Source organism: Canis lupus, chromosome 13, assembly GCF_048164855.1.
Source record: "Canis lupus baileyi chromosome 13, mCanLup2.hap1, whole genome shotgun sequence".
In the NCBI taxonomy this organism is placed as follows: Eukaryota; Metazoa; Chordata; class Mammalia; order Carnivora; family Canidae; genus Canis; species Canis lupus.
In genome coordinates, this window is record NC_132850.1 from 63,876,299 (window position 1) to 63,893,338 (window position 17,040).

The 17,040-nt window shown below is 35.0% G+C and overlaps 1 protein-coding gene across 3 annotated transcripts in view; it reads right to left on the reverse strand.

Annotated features, from left to right (window-relative positions):
* The window catches only part of SPOCK3 (SPARC (osteonectin), cwcv and kazal like domains proteoglycan 3), a 406,762-nt gene that overhangs the window by 138,647 nt on the left and 251,075 nt on the right, over positions 1 to 17,040 (reverse strand). For all 3 annotated transcript variants that reach the window (XM_072773846.1, XM_072773845.1, XM_072773843.1), the window contains one exon: positions 3,137 to 3,260. In XM_072773846.1, coding sequence (XP_072629947.1) covers positions 3,137 to 3,260 — 124 coding nt within the window. The remainder of the gene's footprint in view (positions 1 to 3,136; positions 3,261 to 17,040) is intronic.

Consider the following 17,040-nt stretch of genomic DNA (forward strand, 5'->3'; position numbering starts at 1 on the left):
TAGAACTTGGAGTTCACCATTACAGTGAGCTCAAATGCCCCTGAGTTTGCTCAAAGCTGTTTAAATCTCCATCTGTCAGAATTTGCTGAGCCTATTGACAAAGATGAGTGAGCCAAGAACCAAAATAAATATCCTGTGACTCCTGCACCAATCTTCTGTTTTCATCCCCAGGTAATTGGATGCTGGAAAAATAATAAAATTACCATCTCAATAAGGCATTTGCCTCTGTGGTCTTTGTTCTCAATCTAGTACCGGTAATACTCTGTCTTACAGAAAAGAAAAAAGAAAAGAAAGAGAAAAGAAAAGAAAGAAGAAAAGCAAAAAAAAGAAAAGAAAGAAAAGAAAAGAGAAAAGAAAGAGAAAAGAAAAAAAAGAAAAGAAAAGAAAGAGAAAAAAAGAAAAGAAAAAGAAAAAAGAAAAGAAAGAGAAAAGAAAAGAAAAGAAAAGAAAAGAAAAGAAAAGAAAAGAAAAGAAAAGAAAAGAAAAAAAAGAAAAGAGAGAAGAAAAGAAAAAAGCTAAGGGCCTTATTTTGAATTTTAAGCCAATAAACTTCTAAAAAACATTATTAAGGATTGTTTAATAGAAGTTCTTACTGGGCTAAGATCTCCACTTAGTTTGCATTGTTTTACACAGCTCAGCATATTAGTATTGGTGGTCCAAAGTGGAAAAATCACCAAGTTAAATTAGAATCAATTAGAATCAATCATTAGAAATGAGGGTGGTGATTTGGGTTTTACTAAAAGCTTATATTCTTTGAGCCGTGTTCTTTTCACATCTTCTTGTCAACAAGGCATGTACGCAAATAAATATTAAAATAATAATGCAATGGTTTATCATCCAATGGATTACTCAGAATGGTCAAAATTCAATGAATTATTTAGAATGGTTTTATTAACAATATTTATAAAACCATACGATTTGTAAGCTGGGGAGTCTTTGAAGATGCTTAGTACAATGGAACAATGGAATTGTTCCATCAGATTGTTCCGTGGAAATATATGTGAATTAATCTACCTGAGACAGGCATGTTTAATCTGAGGTGGGAATATGGTTGTATTTCTCCACAATCATCAAGCAAGACCTCCTGTGTGGTCCCAAAAGGAAAAAATCACTTATGATTGTAACTTCGTGCTCTGTGAAACTAAATTATACAGAACTTGTTTTTTTTTTAAAGATTTTATTTATTTATTCATGATAGACATGGAGAGAGAGAGAGAGAGAGAGATAGGCAGAGACACAGGAGGAGGGAGAAGCAGGCTCCATCCCGGGAGCCCGACGTGGGACTCCAGGATCACGCCCTGGGCCAAAGGCAGGTGAAAACCCGCTGGGCCACCCAGGGTTGCCAATTATACAGAACTTGACCATCTACCAGGAGCATCCTTAAGAGAGCCCCAAACAAATAGATGGGGGCTAATGTTAGCGTGCTCCAGAGACACCCTGGATGCAAGCATCCTCCCGCACACGTACTTCGAATGTTGAGAATGACAGGTTTATTTTAGCTAGATGCCAGTGAAAACTAGTCTCTCCCTTGATTCAACCTGTGCAACCATCAGTGTTCATCGAGTGCAGCCGAGATGAAAATTTGCTTGCCATGTAGCTCTACCCACCAATTTGAATATTACAATCTGCAACCTCATTCTCATTGAATAAATCAGTGTAGTGATTTACGTTTTCACGTAGGATTTGAAAATAAGAGATATATTCATTCTTTCTTGTGCTGAAAGCATGAATTTTCCTAATTCGCAAAGCTGGGACTCTGGACCAAGATTCATCACCAAGATCAAGGTCGTACTGAAATGACCAGTAACATTCTCCATTCTCTCCTAGCAATGCACATCTTTAGAAGGTCAGCAAATAAGCACATGGCAGCTTTACGGAGATGACACAGTACTTAGCACCAAAGAAGTACTCTGCGTACATTTATTGACCCAATCTATCTATCTTACCATTGTGGCGCCATTGAGAAGATTAGTAATTACAAATGCAAGTTTAAGTTGTGAGGACAGATTTATGAAGAGAGGGGATGGCTCATAAAGACGTATCTATGAAACAAAATGTCCAGGTAGCTAAAAATTTTTGGGACTCTCCTTGCAGAAAGCAAACTTAGATATGAACTGAAGAAATTTATAGTTTTCATATATTCTGTGTAATGTGAAATTCAAAGAGTTCCTTAGTAAGATATTAATATGTTTAATAATAGGGCAAGGTCCCACTAGGGAAACAGTACAATATGCTACTGTACTCTTTTTTAAAACAAATACAGTTTTAAAAAATCTAATTTTATAAATTTATCTGGCCTCAAAATTTCAATATGCTACTGTACTCTTTTTTAAAACAAATACAGTTTTAAAAAAAATCTAATTTTATAAATTTATCTGGCCTCAAAATTTCAATATGCTACTGTACTGTTTTTTTAAACAAATCTAGTTTTAAAAAATATAATACATAAATTGATCTGACTTCAAAATTTCATGTAAGAGCTTGTGAGCCTACATTCTTTTCTGTCACATAATCAAAGAAAACTTATCAATGTCTTATTCGGTAAAGTTCTTAAAAGCTCCTATATATTTGAGTAATATGGGGACACTGAATAAAGAGGCAGATAATGTAGAGGAAAGAATGGACACTAAATCAGAGACGGCAATACATACTGGTTTAAATGTCAGTAAATGGGTGAAATTTGCTATATCCTTCTGACCTTTAGTCTTCTCATTTGTTAAAAGGAATTTGGGGAGGCTTAAAAGTAATACTATAGAAATAACATATGAGATAAAATAAGTAATGATAATGGCAGATTGTAGCTGCTATTGTTGTTATAATGATGATAATTGTGAACGTTATGGGCAAGCCACGGTTACATTTCTGAACTCTTTAATAGTTGCAACAAAGGAAATGTTGCTTTTAATGTTGGAGGGTCCAGAGTGTTCGCCACTTTAGTATTTCAAATTTTAAAAATTCTGATATAGGGGAGACAAATACGCATTAAATCAGATTCCAAACCAGTGAGATTATTTGCACTGTTTTAAAAGCTAAGTAAATTATTTGGATGAGTACATGGGAGACTTAATAATTTTATTCAGTTAATCAGTAAATACACATTGCATATTTCATATGAAATGACTGTGACTGTCTTTACCTGAGAAGAGTAGGTGTGACCATCTGAACCACACACGGGGTTGGTATAGGCCTCCGGGCACTGCTTGCAGGTGGATGATACGGGACCCCTCCATTGCTTATGGCCTACTCCCGCATCTTTCATGCTGTTAAAACAACAACAATAACTATACTTAGTGCATTTTTTAAAAAAAATACATAAATCGATATTAGCATCATGCTTTTTTTTTTTTCCAGGTCACTCCAGCTCTTGAAGATAAATAATCAGTAAACTCCACGCTCATGTTAAATATATTAATCAATATGGTATTTATTCTTCATGATAATCTTTAATTTCATATATCAAGGTTTTCCCATAATAAAATAAGAATACATTCCTTTGAGATACTCTGCTGGCCGCTTAGTTATGTTTCATCATACAGATTTTTTTGTGTTGACTTGTAGTTATGATGTATTTTTGATAATCCCTGAAACAGAAGCGACAATTGCTCAGCAATAAAGATCTATTCTGTTAAGAACAGTGACAGAAAAGAACACCTGATTCCCCTGGTGTACCCAATGTGCTTGAAAATAAGAGCAGCTTATTTTGAGAGAAAACAGCAATGAAGAACTCTTCCAGCAACGACTAAAATTTAAAAGCCAAGTTAGTGGGTTTAGTGATAGCCAGTCCTCTTTTTATTGTGTAGAAATACCTCAGAATAGATCCATTTTGAGGCTTTGATCTAGAATAACTTGGGAAAACACATTATTTTCTGTTACCTATACTTAAAAGTATTTGTTTTTCCACTTGGATTAAAATGCTTATTGCTCTACCTATTTGTGTGAATGATTTACATACAGAGGGTTAAGTGCTAAGAAATAAAGCAACAGGAAATCTATTCAAAAACACTTAATATTTAGAAATCCTTTAGTAAATCAGTACTCATTCCTATTCATTAAAATTGTTTATAGAGACTAATTCGTTGTGCCTATCCTAATGAGAAAAGATGTTTTACTGGAAACATTTGCTTCTATTTGCTTTACATTTTTTTCATGAATAAGTCAAACCTACAGAAAAGTGATCCCTAAACACTGTTAAGAAATATAATCTGAATTTCTATTTTAGGGGAAGAAGTTCAAACTATGTGTTTCAAATTTTGATAAAATTCCGATGGACATTGAGAAGAATTTTTTATCCATTCTTCTCCTCCCTCCAAACCTGCTTGTCTCAAAATTTTCCATGAAGCTATCATAGCTCCAAACACTTCTCTATATTTCAAGTCTGTAAATTTTGCCAAAAGACTTAAGATTTTGCCTGGCCAAAGAATTCATGTCATAAGAGAGAAAATGAGAAAGACAACCATGCTGCTATTACTAATTAACTAATTGGCACAAAATTCTAATGAGAATTAAAACAATAACTGGAAAATTAAAGACATTACTCAATACCACTTTAGACTTATAAATTACAGAAATGGAGCAGAGGGAAATAAAAGAATATTGAATCTGCATTGTTCTTTCACATTGTATAATCAAAGTAAGGCATAAAATTATGCAATCAGTACCTTCGGAAAAATTATTACCAAATTCAGATACCTCATCAACAGAAGCTATTTTATTAGAAAAAGCTGTATGACTTGGGATACATATATGTATACAGTATATATGTATATATATAAAAAAACCCAACTTTAGTTATCCTTATTCCCTTCAAAGCCAGCATTGCTTTCAAATTCCTAAAGTACAACCAAACACTTTCAAATTCCCCAAGTACATCGATAAAAATGGTGTCTTTTACGCAGACTTCATCCTGCTTAGAATTCGCTGAAGTATCATCAACATTATAAACATTAAAATATTGCATATATTTGTACCAGCATTTTGAATAAGAGTTGATGCCAAATTATATCATTTCTGAAACCAGTAGAATATTTACTTATGTTTATTTTTAAATAAAGACATTAGATGAGGGTAAGCTAACCAAAATTCATATTTTAACACATACTATTCATACCATAACACCTGGAGGGTGAACAGTGAATCATGAACATTTTATTATATTCAGTAAATCCAAAAGAAAGAAGTTAACATTTTGTCATCATAAGATAGTCTTTATAGAAAAGACTTTATATTTAACAAAACAGTCTAGAAATTTGAGCCTAAGCTTGAAACCTGAAATTCTAAATACTACAAGTTTTACATGTTCTGAAATCAGTTCAGACTGATGTAATTCACACAAGGTAGAAAATTAATTATTTCATTTTCTGTGGAAAGACAAATTACATTTAAGCAATAAAGGGCAATATAGAATGTAGTTTTTCCATCCACGTATTCATGTTGGAATTAAGGTGTAAATGCAAATGAATTTCTAGGAATCTTATTTGAATAAAAAAATACTTCCAAAAATTCTTAATTAGCAATGTACTGATAGGAATCACCAGATATACACAAATAAGGCATGTAATTATTTCAAAAATCAAAACATCTATTTTTGAAAAAATAAGGGATTTACATGTGAAAACAAAATAAACAATATAACATGATAGACACCGGAGGACAAACAGACCATCATTACCAAAGGCTTTAGGATTCTGAGTAATGTGATCGTCTCTGAAGGCAAGGGCCGGCTCTGCCAACGTCTTGGTGCCCTTAGCCGAGCGCCTCGGGGTAGCTGGGGCCCGAGGTATCTCCACCCGCTCCCTTGGCCACCGAAGACACTTGTATCCCAGAGGCTATTTTATCAACGTTATCATGTGATGCAGAGTTTGTTCGGTTTACTATCAGAAATGCTACTCAGAATTAGCATTACTCACACTCTTGTCTATTAAAATCTTTGTCTTGTTCTTAGAAAAACTAGTGATGTAGATGAGGTTATAACCTGAAAATTTCTAAGATTTAGGGGCTCCTGGGTGGCTCAGTGGTTGAGCATCAGCCTTGGGCCCAGGGTGTGACCCCGGGGTCCCAGGATCGAGTCCCACGTCGGGCTCCCTGCATGGAGCCTGCTTCTCCCTCTGCCTGGGTCTCTGCCTCTCTCTCTGTCTCTGTGTCTCTCAGGAATAAATGAATAAAACCTTCAAAAAAATTTCTAAGATTTAATTTAATATCTATGCAGTGTATGTAACACATAAACATATATAATCACATAAAAATGGAGACTATCTTTTTTTTTGTTCGATTAGTAATAACATTTTGGAGGTCCTGTTTAAGAGGGAACAGCTGTGCTTCTAGGAGAGACAGCAAGGCCATGGGGGGAGAGTGGAAGGCTTGGGGAAAGGCAGAGGGGGTCGGGCTATCAGAGTGAGTGTCTGGGACGTGCGGCAGGAGGAACAAAAGGTAAGAAACTAGCATAAGCAAAAGCATCACTAGGCATATTATCCTGAGTGTTCTAAATGTAGAAGATCGTCAGTCTTTGAAAGTAAATCTAACTTTTTGCTATACCAAAATCCATTCGCATATAATTATTTTGAATTATTATCAAACGGGGCGATACCATTTGCTCCCATTAATGAAGCACCAATTCAAGCTGGCTGCAAAATTCTGAAATTACTTAGAGACCACTCTTCCAATAGCAACTCCGCTAGAATAGACTTCTAAAAGGTCTATTTGAAATAATAAATTTAAAAGAACTATTTGAAATAATAAATAAATAAATAAATAAATAAATAAATAAATGTACTATTTTTCAAAAATACATACTTCAATTTTGAAGATTTAAGAATTTATTTGCTGACTTTACAATGGCATCCTATATATGGCCATAATCCTTTCCCTTAAAGAGCAAAAAAAAAAAAAAAAAAAGTATTTTTGAACCCAATGAAATGAAGCATTTAAATGATAATCTATGACAAATAAAGTCAAGGATTTTTCTCAAAATCTCCTTGTTTGAGTGTTCCGCCATTCAGGTGCGAAGTTAGTTTCATACCAATGTATCTGTCATCGTGCTTCTAGTAGGTTGAAAATTAAACTCCTCAAATGGATTTGTACGATTGCTGGTGCTCCTTCCCATGGCTTCCCCTGGGGCAGTTGAGCTCACCCTTCACCCCCTTTGCCCCTGGCTCGCCCTTCACCTTCACCCCCATCTTCCCTGTAGGATGGCAAACAGCAGTCACACAGGGTGGGGGGGCGGGGAGCCAACGGTCTCTCGTTTCTCTAATAACTACAATGTTAATTACCTCTACATCTGTTTATTCCATTACGGTCTGTTTGGTTTTCTGTTTAGTAAATCAATTTGTGCGTTTTAACAATATAATGTGAACACAATGTCCGTGTTTCAGGATTTACATTGATTTTGGAAGGAGTACAAATGATGTTACCAAAACGGTCAGGAGGAAAAAAAAAAAAAATCTCATTCCAGTTTGATTTAATTTTGATACATGACCATGTCATTAATCAATCTTGACAAGTCACTAACCTCCCTGGGTCTTAATTTCTTCCCTTATACAATGCGAGGCTCCGTCAGTATGGATCATCTGATCTTGAGTCTATAAATCTGTAATAAAATTACTTATACAAAGACACTCAAAAATGCGAAGCATAGACAGTGCATTGGGGCCATATGTTAGGATTTCAGGACTTGACAGCATTACCAAGCGAAACAAATATATCTCCGTGGTGTGAAGGGTGTCGGCTGGGCCAAGAGCCAGACTGGAGTGCTGAGGTTGCAAAATTCAGCTATCTCAAGGGAGCAAAAGAAACGTACGGAGGAAGGCCAGTCTTGTGATAACTAATGCAAGAGAGAAGATAAAATGCGGCGTGCTTAAAAAGGCATGATTTCTAGAAAGTATATGTAAGAATTAAATACTCCTATTATAATATCAAAAAGCATCACTGATAAATCATAGAAACAAAAAAATATCATATTTATAGTATAGACAATTATACATCTTTCTAAAACTCTGTAGTCCCTAAATCTGACATCACACATAATGAATTCTCATTTCCTTAGGCCACAAAAATAACAAACTGAAAAAAATGCCCATTTATTTATTATGTATTTACCTGAGGAGGAGAATCATCAGGGTTTAAGTCTTAATTTCTTAAGTGTATTTGCTTTTTTCTCTACGCACTTACACTAACTTCGCTTCAACAAAAGATGTCATCTTAATCTGCTAAGACAACAGGCAAGGGAACACGGATATTCTGTGAATATCTGAACCGAGGACAGCCCAGTGTGTTGTATGTCTCGTCTCGTTAATACCTAACACTTCAGTTCCTTGGGGCAGGCAGGTTTTTTACGTTCTTGGGGAAGAATTCTTTCTTAACACATAGCTAACAACTTACGATTCGTTCCCATTGGCCATGGCGCTTCAACAAACGAGGCTGCCCGTATTACTTTTTTTGCCATGGGTGTTAGAAAAGGACGGATGGTATTAGCAAGGTGCAGGAAATCATCTTTGGGGGCCACACAAATACATGAATTTCACTCAAAAGCCCCCTACAGAACTTATTAAAACTGTAGCAGCAGCTATTTGCTTCCCATGATTTTTGTACTTAGTATGACAGTAGTTTAAACAACGGAACAAGGCGCAAGCAAATCAATTTTAATTTTAAGTAAAAAAGACATATTCTACAAATACAAAACAAACATTTATTTATATTAGAACGCGTTATTAACTATGGCTACAGAACTACGGAAATCATATAACAATAAGTTGGCATCGTTTATCCTGCAATGTGAACAGAAACTTCTTGTTCCGTATATATTACAAAGAACTAAGATTCATAGAGAAAGCTCACTTGGGGGTGTCTTTCAAAATTCAGTGATGGGAGTAATTAATTAAGTGTATCTTTAAAAACTATTCATTGCATAAATTGAATGCATCCTAAAAATTGACTGTAGTAATAAATTCTCATCATGACCTGTATTTACCAAGTCATCTTATATCGTACAGTAGTGTTGCCAGGAAATCCAAGTAATTAGTGATTTACAGAGCATACTTTCTACAGAGTAATAAAATTAAATATCAGAGTTTAGAGTGATGTGGATAATTTATAATGTTCCACACTTTCTTTTAACAAATCTTAAAATAATATTGCTACTTAAGTAGAGTACACGTGAGGTTTATTTCAACAACCAGCATATTTGAACAAGGATCTTACTAACACAAGAAACCAAGTTAGTAAGGGTAACTTTCTATCAAAGAGTGTTTCCCTGACCTTATTTTATTTATTATTTATTTATTTATTTATTTATCTATCATCTATTTATTTACTTATTTAAGCTTTTATCTATTTATTCATGAGAGACCCAGAGACAGGCAGAGACACAGGCAGAGGGAGAAGCAGGCTCCACGCAGGGAGCCCGATGTGGGACTCAATCCCGGGTCTCCAGGATATGCCCTGAGCCAAAGGCAGATGCTCAACTACTAAGCCACCCAGTGTCCCTCTGTGACCCTATTTAAAAGTGATGTTATCATTCTGAGATTTGAATCATGGACAAGTTATAATATTTGAATGATACCGTTCATCAAGTAAAAAGTTTTTTTAATCCGTGAGCATCTTCACAATTATTAAAGACATCAGCAAATAACTTCAATTTCAAAATAGACATTCCTATAAATGACACTTTTTTCTCAATCTGATCCCCAATGGGCTGAATGAGTGCTAACGGTTTAAAATGTATAAACTGTAAGTGATGTCAAATTCAGATTGTAGTCCTTCCAGTTTGCACATGATTAATTTCAAACATTATTTCGTTACTAGAGCCCTCTTTATTTAGCTATGGTGAAAGTATACCCAACTGCGAAGGATCTAGATTGTGTAAGATTTGGGGGTGCTATTATGGATTAGAAACATCTGTAAGTCTACTTCCAGCAAAATACAGACCAAGATGGGGAACTCATGATCTTACATATGATAAACCAATTATCTAATTAACAAGTATGTATAAATGTATTCATTGAAAGAAGAGCTGGAAATGTACTTTTGGTTTTCAAGCTAATAAAATATCATAAAACAGAATTTTAGGAACTGAGTTCCTGAGTTTATTTACACAAATTAAAGGATAGACGTTCATGTGTGTTGATAGTCTATTGTGTGCTAGACACATATATTGCAATGTTATCTATTTTTTAGTAATAATATGCAATATGTGTTTTTTTTTTTTTTTTTAATTTGGAGCTAGAAACAGGGAGGTGAAGGGAGCTTGATTACCTTGCTCAAGTTTCTAGTGCTTGTGATTAAAGATACGGACTTCAAGTGTTTAATGTTTTACTTTGTCACTAATGTTTTCCTTTCCTTGCCATAATGTGCATATAAAGTTTTAAATGTCATGGAAAACTACATCCCATATTTCATAAATTTCCATATGAGAATTGCTTAACAGGTGAAAAAAGACAATTACTTCAAATTTTACTTAAAAAAAGATCTACACCAATAAGTGTTGTCTAGAGAACATACCTGGCTGATTAAAGGTGAAATTTATATAGCGTGTAATAAATTATATACCAGCTACGTGATTCCGATTTAGGGAATCGATACAAAGATTAACTTACTAATACATGAATTGGTTCTATGTGATTTGCATTGACAGCTGTAATTTCATTCCAGATGTGAGAATGTTTACAAAGTCTGGCCTCCTATATTTAAAATAGTAACTCAGAAATCCTTTTGCTTTTTCAATTATTAATGTTCATAAATAAAGCAAGCTTTTAAACATGAATTACATAATAACTTTAACATGAAGTAATTCTACAGTGTCAGCACCAAGCAAAGTTTGAACTAAGATCTGAGTTCACAAGAATGGGTGATCATTAAGGATCCCTTACTACCCAAAGCGATCTACAGATTCAATGAATCCCTTATCAACATGCCAAAAGCATTTTTCACAGAACTAAAACAAATAATACTAAAATTTGAATGGAACCAGTAGAGATGCAAAATAGCCAAAGCCATCTTGAGAAAGAACAACAAAGTTGGAGGTATCACAATTCCAGATTTCAAGAAATACTACAAAATTGTAGTGATCAAAATAGTATGATACTGGCACAAAAAGAGACCCGTAGATCAATGGAACAGAATAGAGGGCCCAGAGATAAACCCACACTTATATGGTCAATTAATCTATGTCAAAGGAGGCTAGAATATACAATAAAAAAGACAATTTCTTCAATAAACAATACGGGGAAAACTGGACAGCTACACGCAAAAGAATGAAACTGGACCATTTTCTGACACCATGTAGAAAAATAAACTCAAAATGGATGAGAGACATAAATATGAGACTCGAAGGCATAAAAATCCTAGAAGAGAACATAGGCAGTAATTTCTCTGACATTGGTCATAACATTTTTCTAGATAAGTCTTCTGAGGCAAGGGAAACAAAAGCAGAAAATGAACTATTGAGACTACCTTAAAACAGAAAGCTTCTTCACGGCAAAGGAAACCCCAACAAAACAAAAAGGCAGTCTGCTGAGTGGGAGAAGGTACTTGCAAAGGACACGTCCAATAAAAAGTTAATAACCGAAATATATAAAGAACTCATGCAACTCAACACCAAAAATGTACTTTGATTGTGAACTGGGTTGTGTCTGTTTTTCTAAACAGAAGGGGATATTTTTTAGCTACTCTGCTACAAGCACACCTGACAGCTTCTGCAGAAGCATTCACCAATTAAATACCACATTTTATTTAAGAAAACAGTCAAAGTTCTTTCAAAGTACAGGGAAGGAAACCAGCATTTTCTTCAGGTGTTGTCTTTATGAAAGTCCTTGCTCTTGACCTCCTCCTTGCTTATTGCTTTATTAGAGAAGGAAAGTCATTGAAATAAGAAAGGAGAAAGAAGCTACCATGTTGTGCTTGAGTCTGATTTATAGGCTGAGAGAAAGGTTAAGAGTACAAAACTTTCATTTTGCATTAACTCTGACATTAGCTCTTATTCTTCAAGTAAACTAGCTAATAAAATTACAAAGAAAGGAGTTTTTGACTCCATATTATTTTTTTCTATCAGATTTTATCCAATTCCTGTCCTGAAAGCATATATTTTCTTTTCTTTTCTTTTCTTTTCTTTTCTTTTCTTTTCTTTTCTTTTCTTTTCTTTTCTTTTCTTTTCTTTTTTCTTTCTTTTCTTTTCTTTTTTCTTTTCTTTTTTCTTTTCTTTCTTTTCTTTTTTCTTTTCTTTTCTTTTCTTCTTTTCTTTCTTTTCTTTTCTTTTCTTTCTTTTCTTTTCTTTTTTCTTTCTTTTTTCTTTTTTTTTTCTTTTTTTTTATTTGAAAGCATATACTTCTAAGCATGTATTGACTCCTTCCTTCTGATGTAATAAAGAATGTCTGGGCAAGGACATTTTCTTCAAGAAACATCTCAGTAATGCGCATGATATCCAAAAGGTTATCAGAAAGACCTTTCAAACAGCTTTATTGCTTTTTTATTTATAATATATTATTACTTATAGTTACAGCTACTGACCATGTCCCAGGAACAGAATTAGGCATTATGACAACGCTGTCACTAGCTCACTTGGTTGTTTGTCATCTTCTAACCTATAAATAGTAGTATGCACCCTTCTAAATATTTGTTTATTGCTATACCCATCAATATACCTGATAATGTATCCAGAAAGTATTTTACAATCTGAAGGTAACAGGTAGGTGGACTCATTGAATTCATGGAGCTCACAATTTGTTTGGAGACAAAAAGATGAGCATAGCTTGCAGTGAGGCTTTCCTGTGGTCCAACAAGTAATAAGGGCAATTTAGATCTTATACAGACAACTTCTTACTCATGTTTCAGGTCACAAAATATTTTATGGCTCTTTAATCACACTTTTACCTCTTGTTTGGTATCGCACGTACTCCCTTTGTAACCTATGCCTTTTATTTACTTATCACTTACATCCTAACTGCCCTCCATACGCTTACCTTTCTCATTTATCCCAGGCTCACTCATGCTTCCCTAGTTCTGAGTCTCTATTTTGCCTCCATGACATCAGCTGCACCATCAGGAGACATACTTGTGCCTGATACCTACTCCTGTTCTACTTCTGCTATTTCTCTGAGTTCTGAGATTGGGAGGTAAGGAGCCACTTTTAGCAAAGGCCTACCTTTTGCGGCCTAAAAACATTTTCACCTTCTGCTGAGTCCCGCTATTTACAAACAAGCAGCTGAGCAGCAACAGAGGTCATCGCTGTCACAGCATGGGGCTGGACAGAAATCAAACTTAAGCACACATCCTCTGGAGTCACCGTACCACATTCTGACCTATGTGCAGTTTGTTTAATCATATTTCTGATTTTCTTTTGTTTAGATCATGCTTCCAGAAATAGAGGTTCCAAAATTTGAGAATGTATTTGCTTCCTACGTTTGCTGTCACACATTACCAAAAACCTTCTGGTTCAAGACAACAGAAGGCTAATCTCTTATAGTCATGGAGGTCACGAGTCCAAAATCAGTTTGCCTGGACTAAAATAGAGGCATCGGCAGGACTACACTCTCTTGGGATGCTCTAGGTGATGGCTGTCGTTCCTTGGGTTTTGACCATCTCAGTCTGCTCCATCTTCCCGCCATCTTACCCCACCTTGTGTCTATGTCAAAACTCCCCCTCTCTCTCCCTTAAAAGGACACATTGTGATTGCATTTCAGGTCTACTCCAATAACCCAGGATGACCTCCTCCTCTCAAGATCTTTAACTAAATCACACTTTTTGCCATAGAAGATAATATTCACTCTTTTGTCATTTAAGATAATACAGATTCTGGAAATAAAGATATGGACATATTTTGGGGACAACCATCCAGCCTGCTACTGGAAGAATACTTGGAAGAAGGGAAATTTTGTTTTTCTCACCACAAAGGCACGAGAGTAATGAAGTCTCTGGTTTGGAGAGATGTCTTAATCCTATGTAGAAATCCACAGTGAGAGTGCATTTTGTCATATGATTCCAAATGAACCCTTTTACATCTAAAAGAGGAATGTATGGTCCATGGCAATATCTTGGGACTTACATATTGTCCTTCAGCTATCACAAGGCTGTGCTACTCTGCAAATATGTGCTTAGTCTCAACCACAGAAACAGAGCCAGATATTACTTACTCTTCTCTCAGGAGAGGACAGTTCTGGGCTTCTCAGTCCATGTACTTTAGACTCACATTCTGTCTCAGTGAATTATGCCACCATTTACTTCTTCCTTGACTATCTTTAGGGAAACTGAGTGCTAGAGTCATGAAGAGTGGAAAATGATAAAGTTGTCATTTTTATGGATGAGCAATAAAAAAACAATCATATTAATGTGCCTTATCTGACCCTCATTTTGACTGGTAGAAGAACACCTGATAAAGGCAATGGGGACTTCTTTGTGTTCCTTGGCATTTAGAAGTAGTGGTCACTGGGGGCAAGTTGAAAGAGAATAGTGGGTAGATGAACTAAGTGTCATGTGAAAGGGAAAAATATAGTCTCCATGGCATCCAGGGTTGACAGGAAAGGAGTCTTTGCCTTATTCCAGGAATCTATTTCAGAAAGTGTGGTCCACAGGCTTTATTCTATGTGTGGGATGATTTTGTTTTTGTACTCTGCTAATCTTTTCCAGAACTTTATAGAAGCTCTCTTCCCTCTCCACTAATCTTTTCAACTTTTAATCACAGCTCCTCATTCTTCCTCCAGTATGCTTCCCTGAGACTGGCACAAAGTAAGTACTCAGTAAATATCATTGAATGGATAAGTAAAGGAAAGTAAACAAGAAAGAAAGCAAGAAAGACAGCAAGGGGGGGGGGATGATAGGGCTCCCTGGTTGAACACAGAGGATGGTTCCTATTTTATCTTAGTTCTATGTCTACTTAAGAAGCAGAAATTCTGTAGCTTTATTTTCTTACTAGATAAATTTATTATAAATAATTTGTAAAGTAAGTTCTTGCTAAAAGTCATTATGACTTGCCATATTAAAAGCCAGTCAATTTGAACAGAATAAAACAATAGAATTGGCTCTGATTTCAAACAAAAGTCTTATTTTTGCTAACAATTATTTTAACTATAGCATAAAGAAATATGACAAAGGCATTTAACATTATTTCCCTGGGCAGATTCAGTCTATCAAGGACTATTTTTTTTAATATGTTCTCCATTACTCATCTAGGAAGCAAGCATCAGGAAATGAACAACTTGGCTCTTCACATCTACATGGAGCAGAGTGATTTATACAGACGTTTTCTTTTCAACAAGACGTTAGCTCTTAAAAACATTGTGAATTTGCTGAATTATTTGCTTCTCAGTTAACTTTTTAGAATAATAAATAATCTATTTAATCTATAATCTCATGCTAATTTTCTTTGAAGAACACTTTGCCACAGTCCCTCTTGCCCTTCTGACAGTTTTTTTTTTTTCTGTTTGACCATTTAAAGGCAATAAAACATACAGTAGACAAAGAGCACTCTACATTTCCCAAGTCCCCCATTAGCACTGCCTGTGAGGAATAGAATGCTAGCTAATGATTTATCATGTTTACTCTTAAATTTTACTGACCAAACACTGAGAAGTGGAATTTCTGGGCCGGAATAAGGTTAGTGAATCCTCTGCTGCAGGATCACAAGTCTGTCAAGAAGCTCTCCAGAAAGCTGCCCAGTATCTTTCTCTATTGAAGAGATGCTTAAATGGGTACCTTATCTACTGAAACTCAGCTGTAGACATTATTATTTTTTTATTTTTAAATATTTTATTTGCTTATTTAAGAATGTGTGTGTGTTAGAGAGAGAGCAAATGTAGGAGCAGAGAGAGAGGGAAAGAGAGAATCCCAAGCAGACTCCTCACTGAGTGTGGACCCTGCCCCGGGGCTCCGTCCCAATGGTCAGAGATCATGACCTGAGCCAAAATCAAGAGTAGGATGCTCAACTGACTGAGGCACTCAGGTGCCCCACAGCGGTAGACTTTAGATCTAGTAATATTTGTGTACTCTGTGTTTCTTATTGGAAGTTTATTTTCTTGGATTTTTGTTTGCTTATTTTGTTTATATTGGTTTGATAAAAATCAAACTTGAATTACTTAGGATTTAGGTGTAAATAGGCAAAGATGCCTTGGCTTATTTTAATCCTATTGGTATATATCCAGACATCCAAGTTTGGGTAAGAAGTGTGCCATGGGTTGTAGCATAACAGGCTGGCAAACATTGGGGTTTTATGCAGAAGATCCAGCATGGGATAAGTTTTCATTTATTTATATTTTCTTCTTTGTATATGTCCTTTGGTGAATATTTTCAGTATTTCTGAATTCCTTCAATCACTTCCCAATGTCAGACCAAATAGACCCTTAGAATAATCCTGTCCCACAAAATTTAGTGGATATAAATAGAGATCTATGTTTATGTACCACTATGGCCTTTGTAGAAAAAGAAACTCTGTAAATATGCTTACAGTTAAGAGTCTTGTCCTTATATCAACAGAGGAAGACAGCCTCATCTCGCCAAGAAATACCCCTCTTGGTTTAACATGTGTATAATAAATCAATTTTTATTAAAATTTGAGGGTAACACTGTTAAGCATAATATTACCATAAATAGCGGATATTTAAAACGATATGGACATATTATTAGCTAAAATACATTTCATTTAACATAGTAAAAAAGAAAAGGATAGAAAATAATTCCTAGTATTCTTGATTTCAAGTCAGACATCAACTCCACTATTCTAAGTACAATTTATTTTTAAAAAATAATTACTGACTTCTCTAAGTTCCCCAAGTATAGAACTGCAATCTTGGACTTAAAAGTGTGAAGAGATAAAGAAAGCAGAAATGTCATTCTCAGCAAAATATATGTTAAAGTCAATGTCATGCTTACGAATTTCCTAATATGCAACATGAGAGTTTGAAACTCCCTTCTATTTTAGGATAATTAATATAAATCACAGTAAAGCATTTAAGTTATTTTTTATAACTCACTTTAAGCAAGTGTGCAAGTATGTCTCAATCCTACTGAGAAAACATACAACATTTTTCTTCTCAAAGTTCCAGACATCAATTTACACAACCC